General features: G+C 41.1%; 1 protein-coding gene across 1 annotated transcript in view; it reads right to left on the reverse strand.

Annotated features, from left to right (window-relative positions):
* igsf3 (immunoglobulin superfamily, member 3) overlaps positions 1-20,024 on the reverse strand; it is a 197,006-nt gene extending 176,982 nt beyond the window's left edge. The window contains exon 1 of the mRNA XM_078559656.1: positions 19,747-20,024. Within this exon, the coding sequence (XP_078415782.1) occupies positions 19,747-19,786 (40 nt within the window). The 5' untranslated portion in view covers positions 19,787-20,024. The remainder of the gene's footprint in view (positions 1-19,746) is intronic.
* Positions 20,025-22,532: the final 2,508 nt, after the last annotated feature.

Genomic DNA, 22,532 nt, shown 5'->3' on the forward strand with positions numbered 1-22,532 from the left:
CCACCTTCAGACCTTTCAGTTTTCCTAGCACCTTCTCCTTGGTAATGGCCACCATACTCACCTCTGCCCCCCGACTCTCTTGAACTTTGGGGATGTCACTCGTGTCTTCCACTGTGAAGACTGACGCAAAGTACCTATTCAGTTCCTCCGCCATTTCTTTGTTCCCCACTACTACTTCTCCAGCATCATTTTCCAGCAGCCCAATGTCCACTTTTGCCTCTGTCTTACCCTTTATATATCTAAAAAAACTCTTGCAATCTTCTTTTATATTACTGGTTAGTTTACCCTCATATTTAATCTTCTCCCTCCTTATTTATTTTTTCGTTGTCCTCTGTTGGTCTTTGTAGGCTTCCCAATCCCCTGGCTTCCCACTGCTCTTCGCCGCATTGTATGCTTTCTCTTTAGCTTTTATGCTGTCCCTGATTTCCCTTGTCAGCCATGGTTGCCTCGTCCTCCCTTTAGTATGCTTCTTCTTCCTAGCGATGAATTTTTGCTGTGTCTCCCAAATTACTCCCAGAAACTCTTGTTCCACTGTCTTTCCTGCTAGGCTCATCTCCCAGTCAATTCTGGCCAGCTCCTCCCTCATGCCTCTGTAGTTGCCTTTATTCAACTGTAATACCGTTACACCTGATTCCAGCTTTTTCCTCTCAAATTGCAGGGTAAATTCTATCATATTATGGTCACTTCCTCCTAAGGGTTCCTTCACCTTAAGCTCCCTTATCAAATCTGCCTCATTACACATCACTAAATCTAGAATTGCCTGTTCCCTAGTGGGCTCCACCACAAGCTTCTCCAGAAAGCCATCTCGTAGACATTCCACAAATTCCTTTTCTTGGGATCCACTACCAACCTGATTTTCCCAGTCTACCTGCATATTGAAATCCCCCATGATCACTGTAACCTTGCCTTTCTTACACACCTTTTCTATCTCCTGGTGTATCTTGTGCCCCACATCCTGACTACTGTTCGGAGGCCTGTACATAACTCCCATTATGGTTTTTTTACCTTTGCGGTTCCTCAACTCTACTCACACAGATTCTACACCATCTGACCCTACATCATTTCTTGCTATCGATTTAATTTCATTTCTTACTAACAAAGCAACCCCAACCCCTCTTCCAACCTGCCTATCTTTTCGATAGGATGTATATCCTTGGATATTTAGCTCCCAGTCCTGATCCCCTTGCAGCCATGTCTCCGTGATGCCCACCATATCATACCTGCCAATTTCAATCTGCGCCACAAGCTCATTTACCTTATTTCGTATACTGCGTGCTTTCAGATACAACACCTTTAGTCCTGTATTTCCCGTCCCCTTTCTCATTGTCATCCCTTTATCTGATGTGCTTGAAGTTTGATTCCTAGCCCTTTCCAAACACTCTGTCTTATTTTGTGTTCTGGAGACTTTAATAGCCTCTCCTGGGCTCTCCTTTCTTTTCAGTTTTTTCATAATTTTCCATGAAGTTGAATCCACCTCCCCCCCACACACTAACCTGCTGCTTTGTTTCCCATTAGCCATACTTCTTGGAGTTTTACCCTTCCCTCTCCCCCCCCCAACTTTCTAGTTTAAAGTCCTGTTGACCACCCTATTTACCCTTTTTACTAGAACATTGGTCCCAGATCGGTTCAGGTGGAGACCATCCCAACGGTATAGATCCCTCCTGTTCCAATACTGATGCCAGTGCCCCACGAAATGGAACCCCTCTTTCCCACACCACTCCTTTAGCCACGTGTTTAATTCCCTTATTCTGGGGTCCCTATGCCAATTTACACGTGGCTCGGGTAGTAATCCGGAGATTATAACCCTTGAGGACCTGTTCTTTAATTTAGTTCCTACTTCCTGATAATCCCCAAACAGGTCCTCTTTCCTAATCTTATCTACGTTATTTGTCCCGACGTGGACCACAACAACTGGATCCTCCCCCTCCCTCTCCAATATCCTTTCAAGCTGGTCAGAGATGTCCCTCACCCTGGCACCGGGCAGGCAACATACCATGCGGGACTCTCGATCCTCGGGAAGCCTGCAATGTTTCACGCTGAGCACAAGGAGTGTGAAGTGTTTATCCCTCTGGAGCAGAGAATTTTGGTCACCTTTCTGGTATAGTAAGAGCACAGCAAACTGGAAGACATCATTGACACTACCTGCTGTAGCCTGGATCAACTCCATGGTGCAAAGGTTAAGGGCCACAATGACCTTGACAGCCACAGGCTTTGCTGCCTAAGCATTGGCTTGGAGCTCCAGTTGTACCTGTGCCAGGTGACATCTTTCAATAACTTCCTCCTTTGTGAGTCACCGTTGTCTGCTACATTGCTGCAATAGATGCTGCCCGAATATTCACTCTGGCAATGGCCTGCTGCACAGTGCCCTTTTCCTCCCTTCTCCTAGCTGCTCCTGCCTTCTTCACTGCTCCACCTTTTTTTTCCCATTCATTCAGGGGATGTGGGCATCGCTGGCTAGGCCAGCATTTATTGCCTGTCCCTAATTGCCCTTGAGGTGGTGGTGGTGAGCTGCCTTCCTGAACCACTGCAGTCCCTGTGGTGTAGGTGCACCCACAATGTTGTTGGGAGGGAGTTCCAGGATTTTGACCCAGCAACAGTGAAGGAATGGCGATATATTTCCAAGTCAGGATCGTGAGTGGCTTGGAGGGGAACTTCCAAGTGGTGGTGTTCCCATGCATCTGCTGCTTTTGTCTGTTGGTTTGGAAGGTGCTACCTAAGGAACTTTGGTGAGTTCCTGCAGTGCATCTGGTAGATGGTACACACTGCTGCTACTGTTCGTCAGTTGTGGAGGGAGTATTCATGTTTGTGGATGGGGTGTCAATCAATCAGGCTGCTTTGTCCTCCTCCAGCCCAAAAGACAGAATTAACAGATCACCTATGACCTTGTGGAGGGTACCACCGATGGGCACAGGGACCCCAAAGGAGGTTCCTCCCCCCCCTTGCCCGATGCCAGCTCATCCAGTAAAAGCTGCCAAATTAACCACCTAGCATGAGCCTCCCCTGCCATGAGTAAAATAGTGGTAGGACAGGGTGAGACAATTAATTGGCCACTTAAGGGCCTCAATAGGCCCAAAGATGGACCTGGCCACCTGACATCCACTGCCCCATTCGTAAAATGGGAGACAAGTTGGGGTAGGCAGGCCATACGCTGCATTTTGCAAGCCTCCTCTGCCTTCAAACCTGCCAGAAGGGTACCATAAAATTCCACCCCAAAAGCTAACTGGCAGCCTAAAACAACAAACTAACAACAATAACAACAACTACTTGCCTTTATATAGAATCTATAAATGTAATAAAACATCCCAAGGCGCTTCAGAGGAGCGTTATCAAACAAAATTTGACACCTTGCCTCATAGGAGATAGTAGGGAAGAAAAGAAGTATGTTTTATGGAGTATCTTAAAGGAGGAGAGAGAGATAGAGTGATAGAGAGGTGTAGGGAGGGATATCCAGAGTTAGGACCCAGACAGCTGAAGGCATGGCTGCCAATGATGGAGCAATAAAAATTGGGAGTGCGCAAGAGGGCAGAATTGGAGCAGTGCAGATATCTTGGAGAGTTGTGGGGTTGGAAGAGAATACAGAGATAGGGAGGGACAAGACCATGGAGGGATTTGAAAACAAGGATGAAAATTTTAAAACTGAGGTAACTAATCTGTGAAGAAGTGGATAAATGAATATTGGGGTCCTTGCTAACTGATAGAACCATGATTTCTTGGGTGAGTTTACCACTTGACAGGTACTGAAGTAGACCTATTTTTCAAAAGGGTCTATAAATAAGAGCAGGAACCTTATTTTATTATAATGAGGCCTTTTAATATTTCCAGCACAAGCACTGGACACCTGAGAAACAGTCTAGTTCAATGCAGCAGGCAGTACATTACTGCCATTAGAAGGGGATATATTGAACCCTTAGGTGCCAGTTTTACACCTATAAAACAGACACAGTCCAATTAAATTTCTAGGCCTATATACTTTTGAAACTTTGGGCTGGATTTTACGTGCTCCCAATGGGCATAATTTCAGCAGGAGGGCCCATAAAATAGGGCGGGTGCCCAGCCCACCACCTTTCCAACAAACATCCGAGCTCACCCCCATAACACGGTTGGTGGGCAGGTGTTGAAATTAGCAGCCTGCCCATCATCATGTTCAAAAAATATAATTAAGGGTCAATTGAGCTTATTAGCAAGCCAATTGACCCTGATAATATACTGCCCATGCCATAATACAGATGGCTGGGGCAGGCGGGTGGGAGTGGGCAGGCTGTCTTTTTAAAAAGTTTTTAAAGGAGCCAGAAGGAAGGGGGTTCCCACTTTGCCCTTTGTACATTGGGGACATCCTCCTAACGAAAGTAACACCCCCTTCCTTCCTACTCTCCAAGCTCAACACCCCCTTCGCCATCGCCCCCTCAAACTCTCCAAGCTGACGAAACCCTCCCGGCCCAATACCCAGGACTTACCTCACGCCAGGATCCATTGGGCCTTATTCTTGGGACTGGTTGTAGTCCTGACAGCACCCACTATTGAGCTCTTGATGCTGCCAGCACTGCTGGAGCTGCCGGCCAATCAGATTGGCCGGCAGCTCCCAAGGGTAGGACTTCCTCCCCAGTGCAGCACAGAAGTCCCGCTGTTAGTCAATTTAGCTCATCCATAGCGTATTTTGGCTGTGGCGCAGGCTTGCACAGGGCAAGTTGGCTTCCAATGGACTTTCCTTCAAATGCAGCCCTCTGTTTCAGTAAGCTTCAAGCTCACATCGCAATAAAAACATACATGTTGACACTTCTGCTCAGGATCTTACTGTGAAAATGTCAGTCAAACAGTTAAGAAATGTAGTGAACTACATTGATGCTCTGCCACCATCTTTGATATTACAACCATGACTGCTCACTAAGCTGAAAAATGTAGCAAATTCAGTTTTATTAAAAAAAAGAGGAAATTTTGCTTTAATGGTTCCTTTCTTGCACTGTGGGCTGCAGGATCATTTATAATACATCAAATATGGGATTTGATCCTATTGGGTATATATTCCCAGTTCCGAGAATCCTGCTGCGTAAATATGCCAGGAATATTGGATTTACATGGCCTCCCATTGCTCACAACTGGGTCCAATCCCCATCATAAAAAAAAGATGCAATTTATCCAGTTGGCTGGTTGATGACGATCACAATCATTTGTTTCCATAAAGCAGAAGACGCTTGGCACATCAGGGGAGTTAAATCAAGAAAGCAATTAAGTACAAGGGAAAGGTTTGATTTAAGATGATAAATGATCTAACATAGAAGACGTACAGTACATAATTTAATCAGGGTTACAACACTGACATTGTACTACATCTCAGTGTTGAATTCTATCTCTGGTTGCTGCTAGTGCAGCTGTTGAGTCATCTGCAGAGACAACTGCAACAGCAACAATACAAGGCCAAGTTACAAAACTACCTCCTGACGCTTCAGCTGCTTTGTGCATTATAACTTTCACTGTCCACTTTGATTTTCACATGGGTCCGATGTTCAACTTACGAAGGAGCCTGCTCGATAATGGCCTGTTATAAAGTTAATGGAATCATGGAGGCTCCTCAATTTTCTTTTGCATAATATATTTCTAACCTACGTGAAATATAAAGCAAATCGGACTGGTGCCAGAAAGACCGATTCAGAACAAGATTACATTTCACATATATGAGTAAGCATATAATTGAAATATATTTTGCAATGAAATATAATACATAATCCCTTTGTCAGCTTATAAATATATCATCTCCTTTCTGCCCCACAGTGCAAATGCTGTATCTCAAATATATATTGGAACTAAACCAATCTGAACTTCTTCAGATTTAGTGTGTAATGTTTACTGATGAGAGTAGGGGGAGAATGTGAGCTCATTTATATAACAATAACAAATGGAGCCTGAATTTGATCAAAATAAAGACCCTGTTTGCTATAATATGCTACAGGTGCAAGTATGGACATTGGATTTGTGACTAAACTACGATTAACACTTGTTTCGTTCACTAAACATATGCTGTTTGCTAAATGTAAAAGTACTGTTTGTTATCATGGGATTATCTCTGAAATTAATTTTGTCACTTAAAACACCCCCTAAACAAATAAAGGCTGCATAAATATTCCAAATATAAACACTTGCTTTGCCAAGATGCTGAAACAAATGACTTGTTAACTGGGGTTACAAGAGATCTTGAGAAAGTGGAACACAAGGTTAAGCACTCAGGAAATCATTATGGTAAACATTCTGTGCTTGAAACCATCAACAATAACATTCTGTGGCTATATGCACCATTGTAACAGTTTGATTACTTACATGCAACAGGAATTGATAACATTCAAATCAATAAGGTTTTCATTACCACCTGCATTCTTAGAAACTCTCATCCTCATGGTGCGCAGAAATATTTTGATTAAGCTCTGGGGATGCCCAGGTGAAGCTGTACTGATTGTACTTGGGGCTTGCCTCTTCTACTTGCCCCAAGGATATCATATATAATTGAGCCTTGATTGGCAACCCTCGGACACTGAGTACGCCACATGAAGAGAGAGAAAAGGCTTACTATAAAGCAATGTAAATGTTGTTTCTGAGTTCTTTTGATATAAGCCTACATTTTCTAATTGGTATTACTACTGATGTCCAAATAACAACAATCCAAAGATCTGAGCCTTTGTTCCTTCATATTTATGTAAACTGAATGACTAGTTACCACCTCTGGACCTTCCCCTTTGTCTTGATGTCTTCTCTGATCTTAAACAGATTACTGAAATCTCTCTTGTCGAGCTACCTCCAGGGAGGTCAGTATCCTTATTCACGTCAATGACTTCTCTTCCCTCTGCAACTCGATCAAGACCAACACTTGGGTTGTTCCACCATTGAATTACATCATGGCTGACCTAGACCTCAACTCCATTTACTTTCCTTTGCTCCATATCTTTTAAGAAAAAGTTATTCCAGATGTCATCTGTAAATGGCTTAGCTCTAATTTTAAAGACTATTCTCTCTTTGGCTTTGGATTCCTCTACCAGGAGGAAATTATTTATCTCTATCTCTCTAATTTCAAATACCTCAAATAGATCACCTCTTAACTGTCTAAATTCAAGGGACACAAACCACGTTAATAAAAACCTGTCTTCATAATTTAACACTTTAAACCCCAGTATCATTCTGGTGAATCCACAATGTACCCCTCCAAATCACTTTCCTGAGGCATTATGCCAAATAGGGTCTGAGTAAAGCTCCATGTCACTGAGGCATCATTTCCTCACTTTTGTATTTCAACCCCCTACCTCCCCGGAGATAAAGACCATCATTCCAATAGCCTTTTGGATTATTATTAACAAGGTATAGAAAGGAAAAGATCATTTGCCATGCTAACACTTCTCTCATTTTCCTGGACAGGATAAATACAGAAGCTTACCTAATGAATAATGCTCTCCTAGCATTTCCCTGCCATTTTCCTCTCTCTCTCTCTCCACCTTTATTAAGTTGCTACTTTAGTAGTTAATACTTCTATGAACCTCCCTTTTATCCTAAGCTACAAATACGGTGTTCTTTATTCTACCTCCCTCTATCTGCCTGTCTCACTGAGCTGCAATCAAGACTCAATGCACCGTTACTTATCCTAAACCAATCATCACTGCATGGGCCTTACCTCCCCAATCTTCCCAGCCTCCTACACTTTAAAACCCAAACTTGGTGTCACTTGATCACTGCTTCCCAATTACCATGATTTTCCACTCCCTATTACAGCATTTGTGGGATCCTGCACTGTGGGCCTTGATTCCCTCACTTAACTTTCCCCAATTTAAAAAGGCTTCCTTATACATATACGTTCCGATTTTTAGCTCCATTTATGCTATGTCAAGACTTGTTACATTCCAAATTCACAGAAGTAAAATTTAAGGCAGTATGCTGCAAGGCCTCTGGTGCTCTGAATTTCACCTGCATTCAATGCTGGACAAGATCAAATTCTGTCAAGTGAGGGCAGCCCTTTATGTATACAACCACAAACAATAAAACATGCACTCTGTTTGAAAGAATATTGTAATGTGATTGGGTTAGTTTTCATTGTAACAAAGGCTGGCCTTAAGAATTGACAAAACCCCTTTGTTCATTCTTCAAAGCCTTGCAAGTCTAGTTGTGCTACTATTGTGTTGACAGGCAACATAAAAGGTCATTTTTGTTCCTGACTGGTAGTAAATTTAGTTAAACTTTGTGTTTATTCATTTGCTTTCAATTAAAAACAGAATCTGGATACAGCAAGTCAGTAGGGTACTGCACAAGCAAACAGTGACTCATTCACAAGTCCTAGCTGCATAATGTACAGGTAACGCAATGACTGTTCCATATACAGAGAACAAGCCCTGATAGTATAATGTACAAGGAAAACAGTGACTAGGAAAGAGAGAATAAGCAAACCATTGATTAGCCAAGAAGCACAAGACAAACTACGAAAACATATATAGCAAAGACGTAATTGGTCCCATTCAATGAACAAGGCAAGCAGCAAAGAAAAATTTGACAACTTGTTATCCTCATTGTCCTCTTTCGTACTAAATATTGTAACTCTGTTTGACTGGAACATAAGAACATAAGAAATACAAGAACACAAAAACAGAAGAAATAAGACTAGGAGTAGACCATATGGCCCGTTAAGCCTGTTCTGCCATTCAATACAATCATGGCTGATCATGATCTTCAACTCACTTTTCCGTCTGCTCCCCATTTCTCTTGATTCCCCGAGACCCAAAATCTGTCTATCCCTGCCTTAAATGTATTCAATGTTGGAGCATCCACAACCCTCTGGGGTAGAGAATTCCAAAGATTCACAACACTTTGAGTGAAGTAATTTCACCTCATTTCAGTCCTAAATGATCGTCCCTTCATCTTGAGACTGTGCCCCTGTGTTTTAGATTCTCTGACCAGAGGAAACAATTTCTCAGCGTCTGCCCTATCAAGCCCCTTCAGAATCTTGTATGTTTCAATGAGATCGCATCTCATTCTTCTACACTATAGAGAACATAGACCCAGTTTACTCAGCTCTTCATCACAGGTCAACCCCTTCATCCCAGGGACCAATTTAGTGAACCTTTGCTGCACTACCTCCAATGCAAGTATATCCTTCCTTAAATATGGAGACAAAAATGCACACAGTATTCCAGATGTGGTCTCTCCAAAGCCTTGTATGATTGTATAAAGACTTCTTTATTCTTGTATTCCAATCCCCATGCATTAAAGGCCAACATGCCATCTGAATTTCTAACTGCTTGCTGTACCTACATGCTAATTTTCTGCGTTCCTTGTACGAGCACACCCAAGTCTCTCTGAACTTCAAAATTTACAAGTTTCACACCTTTTAAAAATATTCTGCTTTCCTAATCTTACAACCCCAAAGTGATTAACCTCACCCTTCCTCACATTATACTCCATCTGCCATCTTGTTGCCCACTCATTTCACCCGTCTATATCTCTTTGCAGCCTCTGTGTCCTCCACACAGCTTATCTTTCCACCTAGCTTTGTATCATCTGCAAACGTAGATGCATTGCTCTTTGTCTCTTCATCTAAGTCATTAATAAAGATTATAAATAGCTGAGGCCCAGCACTTGAAGTACTCCACTATTCACAGCCTGCCAACTTGAAAATGCCCCATTTATGTCCACTATTTGCCTCCTGTCCATTAAGCAATCCTCTATCCATGCTAATACATTACCCTCAATTCCACGAGCGCTTATCTTACCTATCAACCTCTTTTGTGGCACCTTATTGAATGCCTTTTGGAAATCCAGGTATGCTACATCTGCTGGTTCCCCTTTATCTACCCTACTAGTTACATCCTCAAAAAACTGTAATAGTTTTGCCGAACAGGATTTCCCTTTTGAAGAACCATGTTGACTTTGTCTGATCATACTATGATTTTCAAAGTGCATTGTGGTATACTTGATGAAGTTAACCACTTGCTATAAACAGCTTCTACAACATTGAAAAAATGTGGCTGAACTCCTAGGGCGGAATTTTACAGAGGCAACTGGAGGTCTCGGACACTGACTAGAGAGCCGATAAGACACTTATAGGCAGGCCTGCTGTATCTTGTGCCACTCATGCACTTAACAGGCCAGTGCAGGCCTTGCCTGGGATTAAGTCCCACCTGCCAAGGGCCTTCCCGCAACAGATTTAATTGGGATGGAGGTAGGAAAGTGGCGGGGTTCACAACGGCCACTCTCCCTCCCGACTAAATGCCCCCCTGCCACCAAGCTTGCCACAGAGGAGGGCAAAAGATTCCAGCCACAGCCCTTCATAAGATTATGGTTGGATTATGGTTACCCCATAACCAGTGATTAAACCAAACCTCCATATTTACGCTGGGAGTTCAAGTGGTACTACATCTCATTACTCTGAATCAAGCAAGACGTCCACTGACCATTTCTCTTGCTTGTGGATGACTGGGAGTCTCAAAGTAACTCTTCCCCTGTATTTGAAACACATACAAGTAGCAGAGAACAACTTTGCAAATGTTTTTGTACTCCCAACATCTACAAGAATTAATATTATGAGCCATCTGTTCTTCTTATAGTTGCTGCTGGCTGCCTCCTGCTGTTATACTGCCTATGGGTGCATTTCTTTTTCCTGATTCTATTAGAAAACAAGCAGCACAAGTACAAATTTGGCTTTGCCACTTTATACTCATGCTGACTTTTTTAAAGCTAAGATTAGCAAACAGCCCCTAAAGAATATGGTACAAAAAAACAGTGACTAATCCAGATACACAGAGTCAGCATATGGTAGAGCATCCAGAGCATATGGTGCAGGAATAACAATGATTGGTCACACACACACACAGAACAAGCATGTGATAATATACAACAGAAATAGGGGTTTTATAAAATGGTGACTGGCCCCCACAAAGAGGGCAAGACAGCAGCAATGCTATTGCAAAACTAACAACTAGGCTTTGCAGGCAGGACAAACCACTAACAGTACAAAAAAAAAATCTAACCGGTTTTCTTATGAAATTAATTGACAGTAGCCTGTGAAAGCGAAGCAGTAATGGGCAACCCTATAGCACAACTAGCAGCTGCATACAGGGGTGACAATGACTAACAGGAGACATCTGCAAAAAAAATACAATCATTAAAGTGTCATTCTGATCTGAAAATCTGACAGCTCTTCTTATTTAGGAAGGACTGAAATAATCCCTACTCAGAATTTACATATATCTGTCAAAAATCACTTCTTTTCTGCGAGTACAGATAGTAAAAAATAGTTATTAAGTTGCTGCTGCTAAGATCAAAGTGGCAGCTGATCAACTTCAAAGGGGGCAAGAACATATCATGAAAGAGCCAAGACTACCCTTACCTGGTGTTACCCTTACTAACAGTACCATCACCTTGGAACTATAAAGCAAATTCAGCAGAGGTCTGCAGGTTGTACATTATTCCCTTCTCAAACCTTGTTTTTTAAAAAAATTCTTTCATGGGATGTGGGCATTGCTGACTAGGCCAGCATTTGTTGTCCATCCCTAATTGCCCTTGACAAGGTGGTGGTGAGTTGCTTTCCTGAACCAATGCAGCCCATTCGACTTTTCTGTAGGTGTTTGGTACAACTGAGTGGCTTGCTAGGCCGCTTCAGAGGGCAGTTAGGAGCCAACCATATTGCAGTGGGTCCAGAGTCACATGTAGGCCAGATTTCCTTCCCCAAAGGACATTAGTGAACCAGATAGGTTTTTACGACAAATTAATGATAGTTTCATGGCCATTACTGAGACTAGCTTTCAATTCTAAATTTATTAATTAATTGAATTTAAATTCCGCCAGCTGCCACCCATGTCCCCAGAGCCTGGGCCTCTGGATTACTCATCTAGTGACATTAGCATTATACCACTGTTTCCACTGGAGTAGCTCCCTACTACTCAGGTTGAAAAGGTATAGTACCAACTCTACGTATTTGTTTACATTGAGGCTCAGCATCATAGTCCAGGCTCACTAAAATAGAACAACTGTGGGAGAGTTAAAGGAGCTTCTTCAATTGAACTGCATTTCTTGTTCAGGAGTGAAGTGACAGTGTTTACCACTAACTTCCAAAAAAGCTGCCCCCAAAGATCCAACGATCTCTGTGGCATGGATTTTCCTTTTGCCAATGTCAGTTTGTATCTGGCACCAATTCAAGGGGATTGCCAGATGATCAACAACAGTGATGTCATCAAGCAGGATAAGCAACCATTCATCGGTATTTTCACAGACAGCAAACCAGGAGGTAAAATGGACTGAATTTTTAAATTTAATTTAAATTTTGTCGAAAGCCAATTAAACAACTGGGACATGGGATTAAAGTGCAAGCTGAAATATAAGAAAAACATCAATATGTAAAAATGTTAACTTATCATAATGAAGAAGTTTGACAATGCACAAATATAAAATTAGTTTTTCAGGGTCAGTGAGGCTGTTCAGCAGTAATTATGAACTAGTATGTTGCTAAAATGACAGCTGCAACTCATTCAACAAGCTATAACTCAATCAAGGGTTTTTTTTTTTACATGGCAGCTCATAGCATAAAAGGGCAAGTTTACGTCAGTTCAGTGACTTTTATTTTTTTCAGTCTATGGTACTTCAATGTACCCTATGGGGAAGCTTAGAATTACTGGCAACAACTTCAGGATTTCCATGTTTAACTGCACAGCTATGGACGCCAGAAGGTGCTGTCAGTTTCAGACGAGTAATGGTGGCGATCTCTGATAGTTTCGCCATCATGACGACTGTACAATCTGAACTCTTGGGGTTTCAACAGTGGGCAGCTCTCTAGTAATCCATTAGTAGTTAGCTTTTGTAGCTTTTTCACATGCTACATGTCCAACAAAAATGCAACTGCACAGACAGGTAACTGGCACAACATAGAGTTCAAAATCAGTCTAGAATAATACAATGAATGCCTCCTCAGTCTTCTGGCCATAAAGATCCTCTATGAAATAAATTGGGGCAATATCACTTCAGCTGCTCATTGGCACTAGTCGATATCACATAACTATCTATAAACAAGCATAAATTGATAATTTGATTCAAGAAAAATAATTATAGGTGCTCTGAGAAATGAATAAATTCATGCTGGTCTTCTGAAATGCAACAATATATTACAATTCTCGCCCATTAGTGTTAATCATGCTTTAGATAGACTGCTGTTGGCAGGCTGGTTGGATAATATTAATTTCTTACAGGCTTCCTTATTTGGTGAAAAACAAGAACGAAGTAGATGAAACATTAGCAGATTCCTACCTCACTATAGGTGCTGTGCAATGAGTATTAACAAGATTGTGCAGGGAAATCTAATAAAAACACTTTGCAAGGCAGTACATCACACCCTGTTTCAGGAATAGTTGGCAATCAAAAACCCATCTCACATCTTTGTGAAATGTCATGATTGTTTTACCTTTTCTTTTGCATTCTAAAAATTACCAAAGAAAATTTTTATTTACATTGAAGTTTTACATTTTCGGATTAACATACAGTGAAAATGTGGGATTGCAATCCAAACATCTAAATCTAATCTTTTGTATTGTGCACCACATATGCATATAAGACAAGAACTGAAAGCCATGATTCCGATAAAACATCATCTCTGTTAACTCTCTTTCTCCCTCTACAGATGCTGCCTGACCTGCTGGGTATTACCAACATTTTCTGTTTTTTTTATTTTGGATTTCCAGCAACTAGAGTACTTTACTTTTGTTTTAACTTAAAACCACTGTTTGTGAGTTGACAGTAGAGGAAATGGGTTCATATCAGTCACTCATTGCCATGGACACTACATAGTTCACTCTGGGTTGACTTGGAGTTGAGCCTTCAGAACTAGCTAGTCTCCATTCTGCAGTGTGTTGCCCACTCCCACCCTATCCAGTATCCAGTCTCCCATTTTCCTTTCGCCAATACTTGTTTTTGTACCGCATTCTCTTTACATACATGGCTCTTGTAGTGTGTGAAACAGTCATGTTGCAAATTAAGATGAAGTCTCCTGCATTCCGAAGTGCCATTGTGACAGATGTACTAGTTTCCAAAAATACACAGGAAGTTGAAATTTCCTCCTGTTGGAAAATAGGGCTACTTCAGACATTTTTACCCTTTCAATGACTAAGTTGTAGTGTTGACATGTGTCTTAAACATGGACCAAAGATTTTATTTGAGTTTTTCAACTGCAAGGTCCAAGGGGAGGATAGGCAGGTGGTCTTGCATGTAAATATGCAGTAAATAAAAGTTAATCTGAAGCGCCATTTCTTTCCACTATTGTCAGAGGGTCATTAGAAAAATTATTCACTTAACATGCCAGGCTTCTACCCTGGGAATAACTTGGCTAGAACTAGTGCCGGGTGAACTTTGCCTGCCTGTGGCCCATGCTGCTGACCCGGGTAGATTATCCTGTACAACCAATTTAAGTACTGTTGGGTGTGATTTCTGGCTGATTCTAGGAATCAGCCTGGGAGTGGGGGGAGAGAGCATGTTACAATTGCAGGCCTTGGGTACGTACATCAACAGCTACCTCTAGGTAACTGAAGAAGGTGGACAATTTTTGAGACATTTTAAATTTAGTACATTAGTACCTACACCAGACTGCAGTGGCTCAAGAATGCAGCTCAGCACCACCTTCTCAAGGACAATTTGGGATGTGCAATAAAAGCCCCCTTACCACCAATGCTCTCATCCCATGATAGAATATAAAAAATATGCAATGTATTGCGCTGCTTAGGATTTTTAAATTACCTGTCTCTTTGGTGACTTCGAATCCTGGAATGTAATAACTTAGGTGTAATGAAAGAAAATGCATGTGATGATGAATTTTATTCATTAATATCAGATTTATTTACATCCAACTAAATATCACTTCTACAGGAAAATCGCAGAAGTATGTGAGGTGGTGACAGGATTCCCCAATTTCCCTCTCCTGACCACAATAGTAAAGAAGAATGATGAAGGGGAGGAAAGTCTAAGCTGTTGATTTATTTACTGAATAATACAGCATAAAATTGTTTACAATGTTATATAGCTCAAGTCATGAGATGGCAAGAATTTCTATAGCTTCAAATGTAGGCTCTATATCTGTGTCACACAACCATGGGCTCTCAGCTTTATCGTTGTTTATTTAACTTTAACCGAGAGTCTAAAATTCTCTTTGTAATTTTCATTATGTTTTCACCTGTAGACATAAAAATCTGTAGACTTCCTGCATAACAAGTGACACTTCAATTGTGCATCATTGGCTGTGAAGCATTTTGGAATATCCTGGGGATGTGAAAGACGCTCTTAAGTCTTTCTTAATATAGAACTCATATTTGAATTAAAACAAACACAAAATCAAAAAACACTTCTTTGTGTGATTATTCATTACCTTCAGTTTTTTTTAAAACTTAAAATCTACAAGGACAAAATACTGCTGCAGAGGCTTTTGGAGGCAAGTCTTCAGAATAATTCAGATTATACAATGGAAAGCCCACAACCATTCTGTCTGTAGATTGGGAGCACTAGGTTGAGAGGGATCAAAGTCATAACTTTCCACTGACCGAGGCAAAAATCCTGCCGCCAGCCCTTCTCCTGAAGACCGGCATAGACTGACAGGCATCCACCACAAGGCTACTAGAAATTTGTAATTTGTAGCCTGTAAAGAATTAAATAATCTGATCTTGACAAGGTAGCAATTACTGCGAAAACAATGTAAATGGTTATGTATACACACAGAGGACCAGTCACTCTGCACAGGAGTGCACTCAGAGTTAGCAAACTGAGCATGAAGCATTCATTTGCCCTTATATTGGCAGATTTTATAATGGAACAGTAAATGTGGCATTGTGCCTATTCAACTGGCATATGTAGCACCAACTGTACTAAAACAGTCAGTTAATACTACTTTAGTTTATAATCTTGCTCTCAGTTCATTTTCATGTTCAGCTTTGAATGTTCTTAGGGTAGAAATTTATCTCAGGTGGTGGTGGATCGACCGCCCACCCGTCATATGCAGTCAATGGAACCGCATATCAAACACTGCATACATTGGGTGGTCAATCCGTTTACTGCCTGTTTTGCACCACCGCCCAAGATGAATTTCTAGCCCTTTCATTGCTGACAGTTTTCTTCCATTGCTGGATGTAAAAGGTTTGTGTGATAAAACACTCAATAAACTGTAGAGGCAGTGTGAGGTGGCCATTGGAAAAGCAAATAGGATTTAGATTGTATTGTTAGTACCACAGCAAACAAAACAAACAGCACCATACTTGGGTTATATAAGGTTCTATTATGAAGTAATGTGCCCAGTTTTGGTTCGTGCACATGGTGAAGGATATGCAACTCTAGAGAAGGTGCAGAGGTGGGTGACAAGGATGTTACTCACCTTTCAAATACTTACATTAAAACAAATGGGCTCCAACATTTAGTTTGGAGAAACTCAGACTTGAAAACGATATGAAGGAGGTCTTTAAAATGATGAAGCATAGGGATACAGTTCAGGTAGGTGGGTTACTTAAAATGGAATCGGAAAATAAGACAAGACTTGTGCCGAACACATTCATAGATAAAGGAATCTCTGGAATGAAGTGCAACAACATGCATAAGAAATAGCAGGAGTAGGCCATTTGGTCCTTTGAGCCTGCTCTGCCATTTGATAAGATTCAATGGCCGATCTGATTGTGGCCTTAAAGTACACTTTCCTGCCTGTTTTCAATAACTCTTAACTCCCTTGCCGATCAAAAATCAGTCTAACTCAGCCTTGAGTATACTCAATGACACAGCCTTTCTGGGGAACAGAATTCCAAGGACTAATGACTCTCTGAAGGAAGAAATTTCTCCTCTCCATCTTAAATGGGAGACCCGTTATTTTTAAATTATGCCCCTCATTCTAAATTTTCCCTACGAGGGGAAACATCCTCTCAGCATCCACCCGGTCAAACCTCCCTCAGAATCTCATACTCGTTCTTCTAAACTCCAATGAACATAGGTATAACCTGCTCAACCTTTCCTTATAAGACAAGCCCTTCGTCCCAGGAATCATCTGAGTGAACCTTCTCTGAACTGCTTCCAATGCAAGAATATCCCTCCTTAAGTAAGGAGACCAAAATTGTACAAAGTTCTCCAGGTGCAGTCTCATCAATGCCCTGTCCAGCTGTAGTGGAAGACATCTCTACTTTTATACTCCAGCCCCCTTACAATAAAGGCCAACATTCCATTTACCTTCCTCATTAATTGTTATACCTGCATGCTAACTTTTTGTGATTCATGTATAGGGACATCCAGATCTCTCTGTCTGCAGTCAACCTCCATTTAAATAATATTCTGCTTTTCTATTCTTCCTGCCAAAGTGGACAACCTCACATTTTCCCACATGGTACTCCATTTGTCAATTTTTGCCCACTCACTTAATCATTCCACATCCCTTTGTATCCTTCTCATAACTCGCTTTCCTACCTACCTTTGTATCATCAGCAAATCTGGCTACCATAGAGTCTGTCCTTTCATGCAAGTCGTTAATATAGACTGTAAATAGTTGAGGCCCTAGTACTGACCTCCGTGGCACTGCACTTGTTAGAGTTTTCTGAACTGAAAATGACCCATTTATCCCGACTCTCTGTTTCCTGTTTGTTAGTCAATCCTCTATCCATGCTAATATATCACCCTCAACACCATGAGCTCTTACCTTGTGCAGTAACCTTTCACATGACACCTTATCGAATGTCTTTTAGTACTCCAAATACTGGTTCCGCTTTATCCACCCTGTGTATTACATCCTCAGATTTGTCAAACATGATTTCCCTCTCACAAAACCACGTTGATTCTACCTGATTGTATTATGATGTTTCTTTTTTAAATGTCCTGCTATTACTTCCTTAAAAATGGATTCTAGTATTTTCCTAATGACAGGTGTTAGACTAATTGGCCTACAGTCTGCTGCTTCTTGTTTTCCTATTTTCGTGAATAGCGGTGTTGCATTTGTGGCTTTCCAATCTGCTGGGACCTTTTCAGAATCTAGGCAGGTTTGGAAGATTATAACCAATGCATCCACTATCTCTGCAGCCACTTCCTTTAAGACCCGAGGATGCAGCCCATCATGTCCAGGGTGCTTGTCAGCCCTTAGTCCTATTGCTTTTCCTAGTAATTGGTGATTGTGATTGTTTTAAGTTCCTCTCTCCCTTTTGCCCTCTGCTTTTCTACTATTCTTAGGATGGTTTTCGTGTTTTCTACTGTGAAGGCAGATACAAAATGCGATAAGGAGTCATTACCATACTTTAACTGGGTACTTCACAATTTACTGAGGCAGTAGATTTCCAGTAATGGGCGCGGTTGGTGGTGGTGGTGGTATGTGACTAGTTAATTGCAATTATGATGTGCATGGGCAACCATGATCTCCCTGAACTGATTTGGGAAGTTGAAAAGTTTTTGCTCAGTCACAGGTTTGTTTTCCCTTTTTTTTACCCCTTCCAGGAGGTAGAATGATTAAGGATAGGATCTGAATTGGGCAGATTTTACATTGTGTTGTTGTCTTTTTTTAATATGTTCATACCAATTAGTAATTTAATTCAGAGTTGTGAGTGCTGTAGGACATGAAAATTCATATTGTTAAAGTGGGCTTTGCTTTTCTAAGGTTAATGTTAAGACATATGTTTTCGAGCAAAGAGAATTTTACTTTGTGTCTGGTCCATGGTATACCTCACTCAGGAATACTTGATGTGACTGCTGGGTGCCAAAATAGAGAAGTGTTCCATTCCCCAGTAGAGGTTTCACACTTTGGGACAAAATATATATTTCTTTAAAACTAACATTCTGAATTAATGCAGTTTACACTTTCAGAAATGTTGCACTTTGGGATGCAACTCATTTTAGTGCTGTCTCATGAATTTAATGTAAGCATGGAACGCACTCTGCACTGAATTCAGACTTCAGTCAATAGTAAAACATGACAAAGAAACAATATAATTTCTAACAATTCAAAATAATTCTTATATACTTAGCTGTACATAATTCAAAATATACAAATTAAATTCATATCAACTAATGTAAATGGTTAAATGCTATTGACTGGGATTAGTCTGTTCTTTCAATTCTAATTTTATATGGAGTGATATTCAAATAACCTTATGCCTGTGGCATCATCACAAATTGTACATCAGCACCGAAATTTAAAACCATCAGAATGGTGATCGCAATTCAATTATCTTCTGCTGCAAAGGGCATGTGGCCAATTTGAACTCAAGATTGATCAACGTAATGAGAAGTCAATCCAGATTGATCATGTAAGCAAACATGGGCTTTCAGTGCTGAAAGCTAACAGTAACCGATTGATCATGAACCTCACTAGGTTCTGCTAGTGTCATTGAACAAAAAGAAAAAGGCGATGTTGGTCAAAGAGAGTAAGGTCTGTTTATGGGCTTCATCCTTCTTTTCAGTTCCAAATAAAATGTGAGTGTATACTAGCCAAAGCTAATATTGAAAGATGCTGAGTTTCTCTGTGCACTTAAAATATATTTCTGCCAGAGACTGCATTCATGAGATTGTCTGAAATGATCTGTACAATCCAGAGCTTCTGTAAATGCCACAAGTACATCAGTTTGGTTAACAGTGGATACTTTAATTTACGATCCAAAAATTAGAGTCAACCGAAAACTACGAACCTGTTAGAAATGCACTTTTTGATGCAAGCATACTACCGTTATTAGAGATACCATTAAAAACAATTCAAAATACTGAATCATAGAGCTACAGTTATTAATAATTTAAAAAACTCACCCAATAACAACGCGATCAAGCGGATAGGAAGGTTGTTCATTTTTGCTGAAGGTTTGCTTTTAATTGTTTCAACAATGCCTCTGTTTATAATCAGGCTACAGCTTGGTCTCTCTCACAAGTGCTCTTTGCTTCTAATCCTAAATCACTGAGGATCCCGGCTTGAGCCTTGACCCTTCAGTGCCTCCATGGTGTGCGCCGTTGCTGGAAAAAGGGAAATCGCCGGAGTTGAAAGGTACTAAGCACCAGTGTTTCTACGGTAAGTGATGTTCTGCTATCCAGGTGAGGGCTGGGTTTGGCCGAGGTTACAGCCAGGTGTGTTCAGAGCTCCTCACACCCTCTTTCTAACCCTCAAGCTTCTCACTTCATTTGAGCAGCTGCTTAGCTGAGCTGGGAACACACAAGCACTCTGGCTATAGGCTGGAGTGGAATGGTTTGAATGATGGGATCCGCCCAGGAGCTGCGAGAGAGGGATCCAATTACACAGCATCAGTGGAGGAGAATGGGCTGGAGCCTGACGTCAAAGAGTGGGTGGGAATGTGGGCTGCACAAGCCCTGTGAAAATGAGAGAGTGAGGGGGATCAGAGATCGACAAACAGAAGTACTGTGTAGTGAGGGGAGAACGGAGAGAAACAGAACAAAGAGTCATGGAGAAGCCATGAAACAAAAACCGATGGGGAAAAGCAGAGAAAGGTAGAAGGGACGGAGAACCAAATTTTTAACAGCAGAGAGGGACAAAGGAATCTGGACGGAATGTGGTGCAATGAGCTGTGCTGCGCTATCTTAAAAAAAGATTGCTAAAAGGAACAAGGAAAGGAAAATAAAGACTGAAAAACTGACACCTTTACTGGCGCTACTTACTTGGATCTGAGCTAAATGTGAATTATATGTAATCCTGTTCCAAACCTGTTCAAATCATAATGCATATGAAACCTTATTATGCTGAAAGCACAATGATAGTGTATATAATGGATAGACCGATAGATGGTTAATTACCATTAATTTTACGGCCTTAGCTGTGATGGATGCATTGGTCCCTTCTGCCTAACTCTTATTTTTCCTATAACTTTCAAAACTCTATTTTTAGAAGGGTCAATACATCTTAATCAAATTTGGATAATACCTGAAACTGTCTAAATCCTAACTGAGCACCTTGTGTGGATATATTGGCCCCAGGGAAGAATAGACCTTTCCAAATGTGTACCATCTTTTCACTGGGTGTCTGTTTGCTTGATTGAGCCCTGACATGATATTGAGAGTGAAGAGTGAATAAGGTCATTTACCTGGTTTTGGACAGGACAGTTTTGAGCTTTTAACTGACGATCACTAAGATGTAAACTGAGAAGTCTTTTTTTCAAACTTGCTACATTTTGTCCTCTCACTTTTCTGCCTCATGATTATTATTATTGAGGTTACTAAGGCATTCAATAAACTTTAATCATTAGCAAAGAAAATCATGAACCCATTCCCTGTCCGTTTCTATCCCTGCCTGGTTTTGGATTTGGCAAAAGATGATAACAGCCAAGCAAAAATACACTAGCCTGATCCCTTCTAGCCCACTGGGAGAGGGCGGAATGACTTTATAGTGTATATCCACCTGTATATTCTCTGATAGCCCAAACTTCAGGGCATTATTTTGCATATTTTTCAGTAAATTTCAGTTAGGATTCAGGTTATTTGTTGGATAAGTTTTAGTCAGACTTTTCTAAAACTTGATTTAAAGATATTCCATATTCACCTTGACTTGGTGGAATTCTCGTATCTGGATGGATTGATGAATGTTAGACTCAAAATGAACGTTTTCGTTCCTTTAGTTAGTCTCGACTTTTATAAGTTAATTCTGATAGATTTTTGAAATCTTCTGCCTGCCACCCCAGAAAGAAGGAAAGACATTTCAAAAGCAGCTCAAAATTAAGTAGAGCGGATAGGTTACAATCAGTCTACCTTCATTGTTTAGTTTAGGTTTGGAGATAAAAAGTGGAGAAATCTGAGCTTCCTGCTGGCTGAGTGAGCAAATAAATGTGTGTGGTACTGAACCATATAAGACCATAACACATAGGAGCAGAAGTAGGCCATTTGGCCCATCGAGTCTGCTCCACCATTCAATGAGATCATGGCTGATCTGACAATCCTCAACTCCACATTCCTGCCTTTTCCCCATAACCCTTGATTCCCTTACTGATTAAAAATCTGCCTAGAATATACTTAACGACCCAGCCTCTACAGCCCTCTGCGGTAAAGAATTCCACAGATTCACTACCCTCTGAGAGAAGAAATTCCTCCTCACCTCTATCTTAATTGGGCAACCCCTTACTCTGAGATTATGCCCTCTGGTCCTAGACTGTCCCACAAGGGGAAACAACCTTTCAGCATCTATCCTGTCAAGACCTCTACGAATCTTATATGTTTCAATAAGGTCACCTCTCATTCTTCTAAACTTCAGTGAGTACAGGCCCAACCTACTCAACCTCTCCATAGAACCATAGAAAAGTTACAGCACAGAAGGAGGCCATTTGGCACATCTTGTCCATGCCAGCCCGAGGACACCCAAGTGCCCTTTCTAATCCCACTTTCCTGCACCCAGCCCATAGCCCTGCAGTTTACAGCACTTAAGGTGCAGATCCAGGTACTTTTTAAAAGAGTTTAGAGTTTCTGCCTCTACCACCAACTTGGGCAGCAAATTCCAGACACCCACTACCCTCTGCGTAAAAAAGTTCTTCCTCATGTCCCCCCTACACCTTCTGCCACTTATCTTGAATCTATGTCCCCCGGTTCTAGAATTCTCCACC

Source organism: Cetorhinus maximus, chromosome 16 (genome assembly GCF_964194155.1).
Source record: "Cetorhinus maximus chromosome 16, sCetMax3.hap1.1, whole genome shotgun sequence".
In the NCBI taxonomy this organism is placed as follows: domain Eukaryota; kingdom Metazoa; phylum Chordata; class Chondrichthyes; order Lamniformes; family Cetorhinidae; genus Cetorhinus; species Cetorhinus maximus.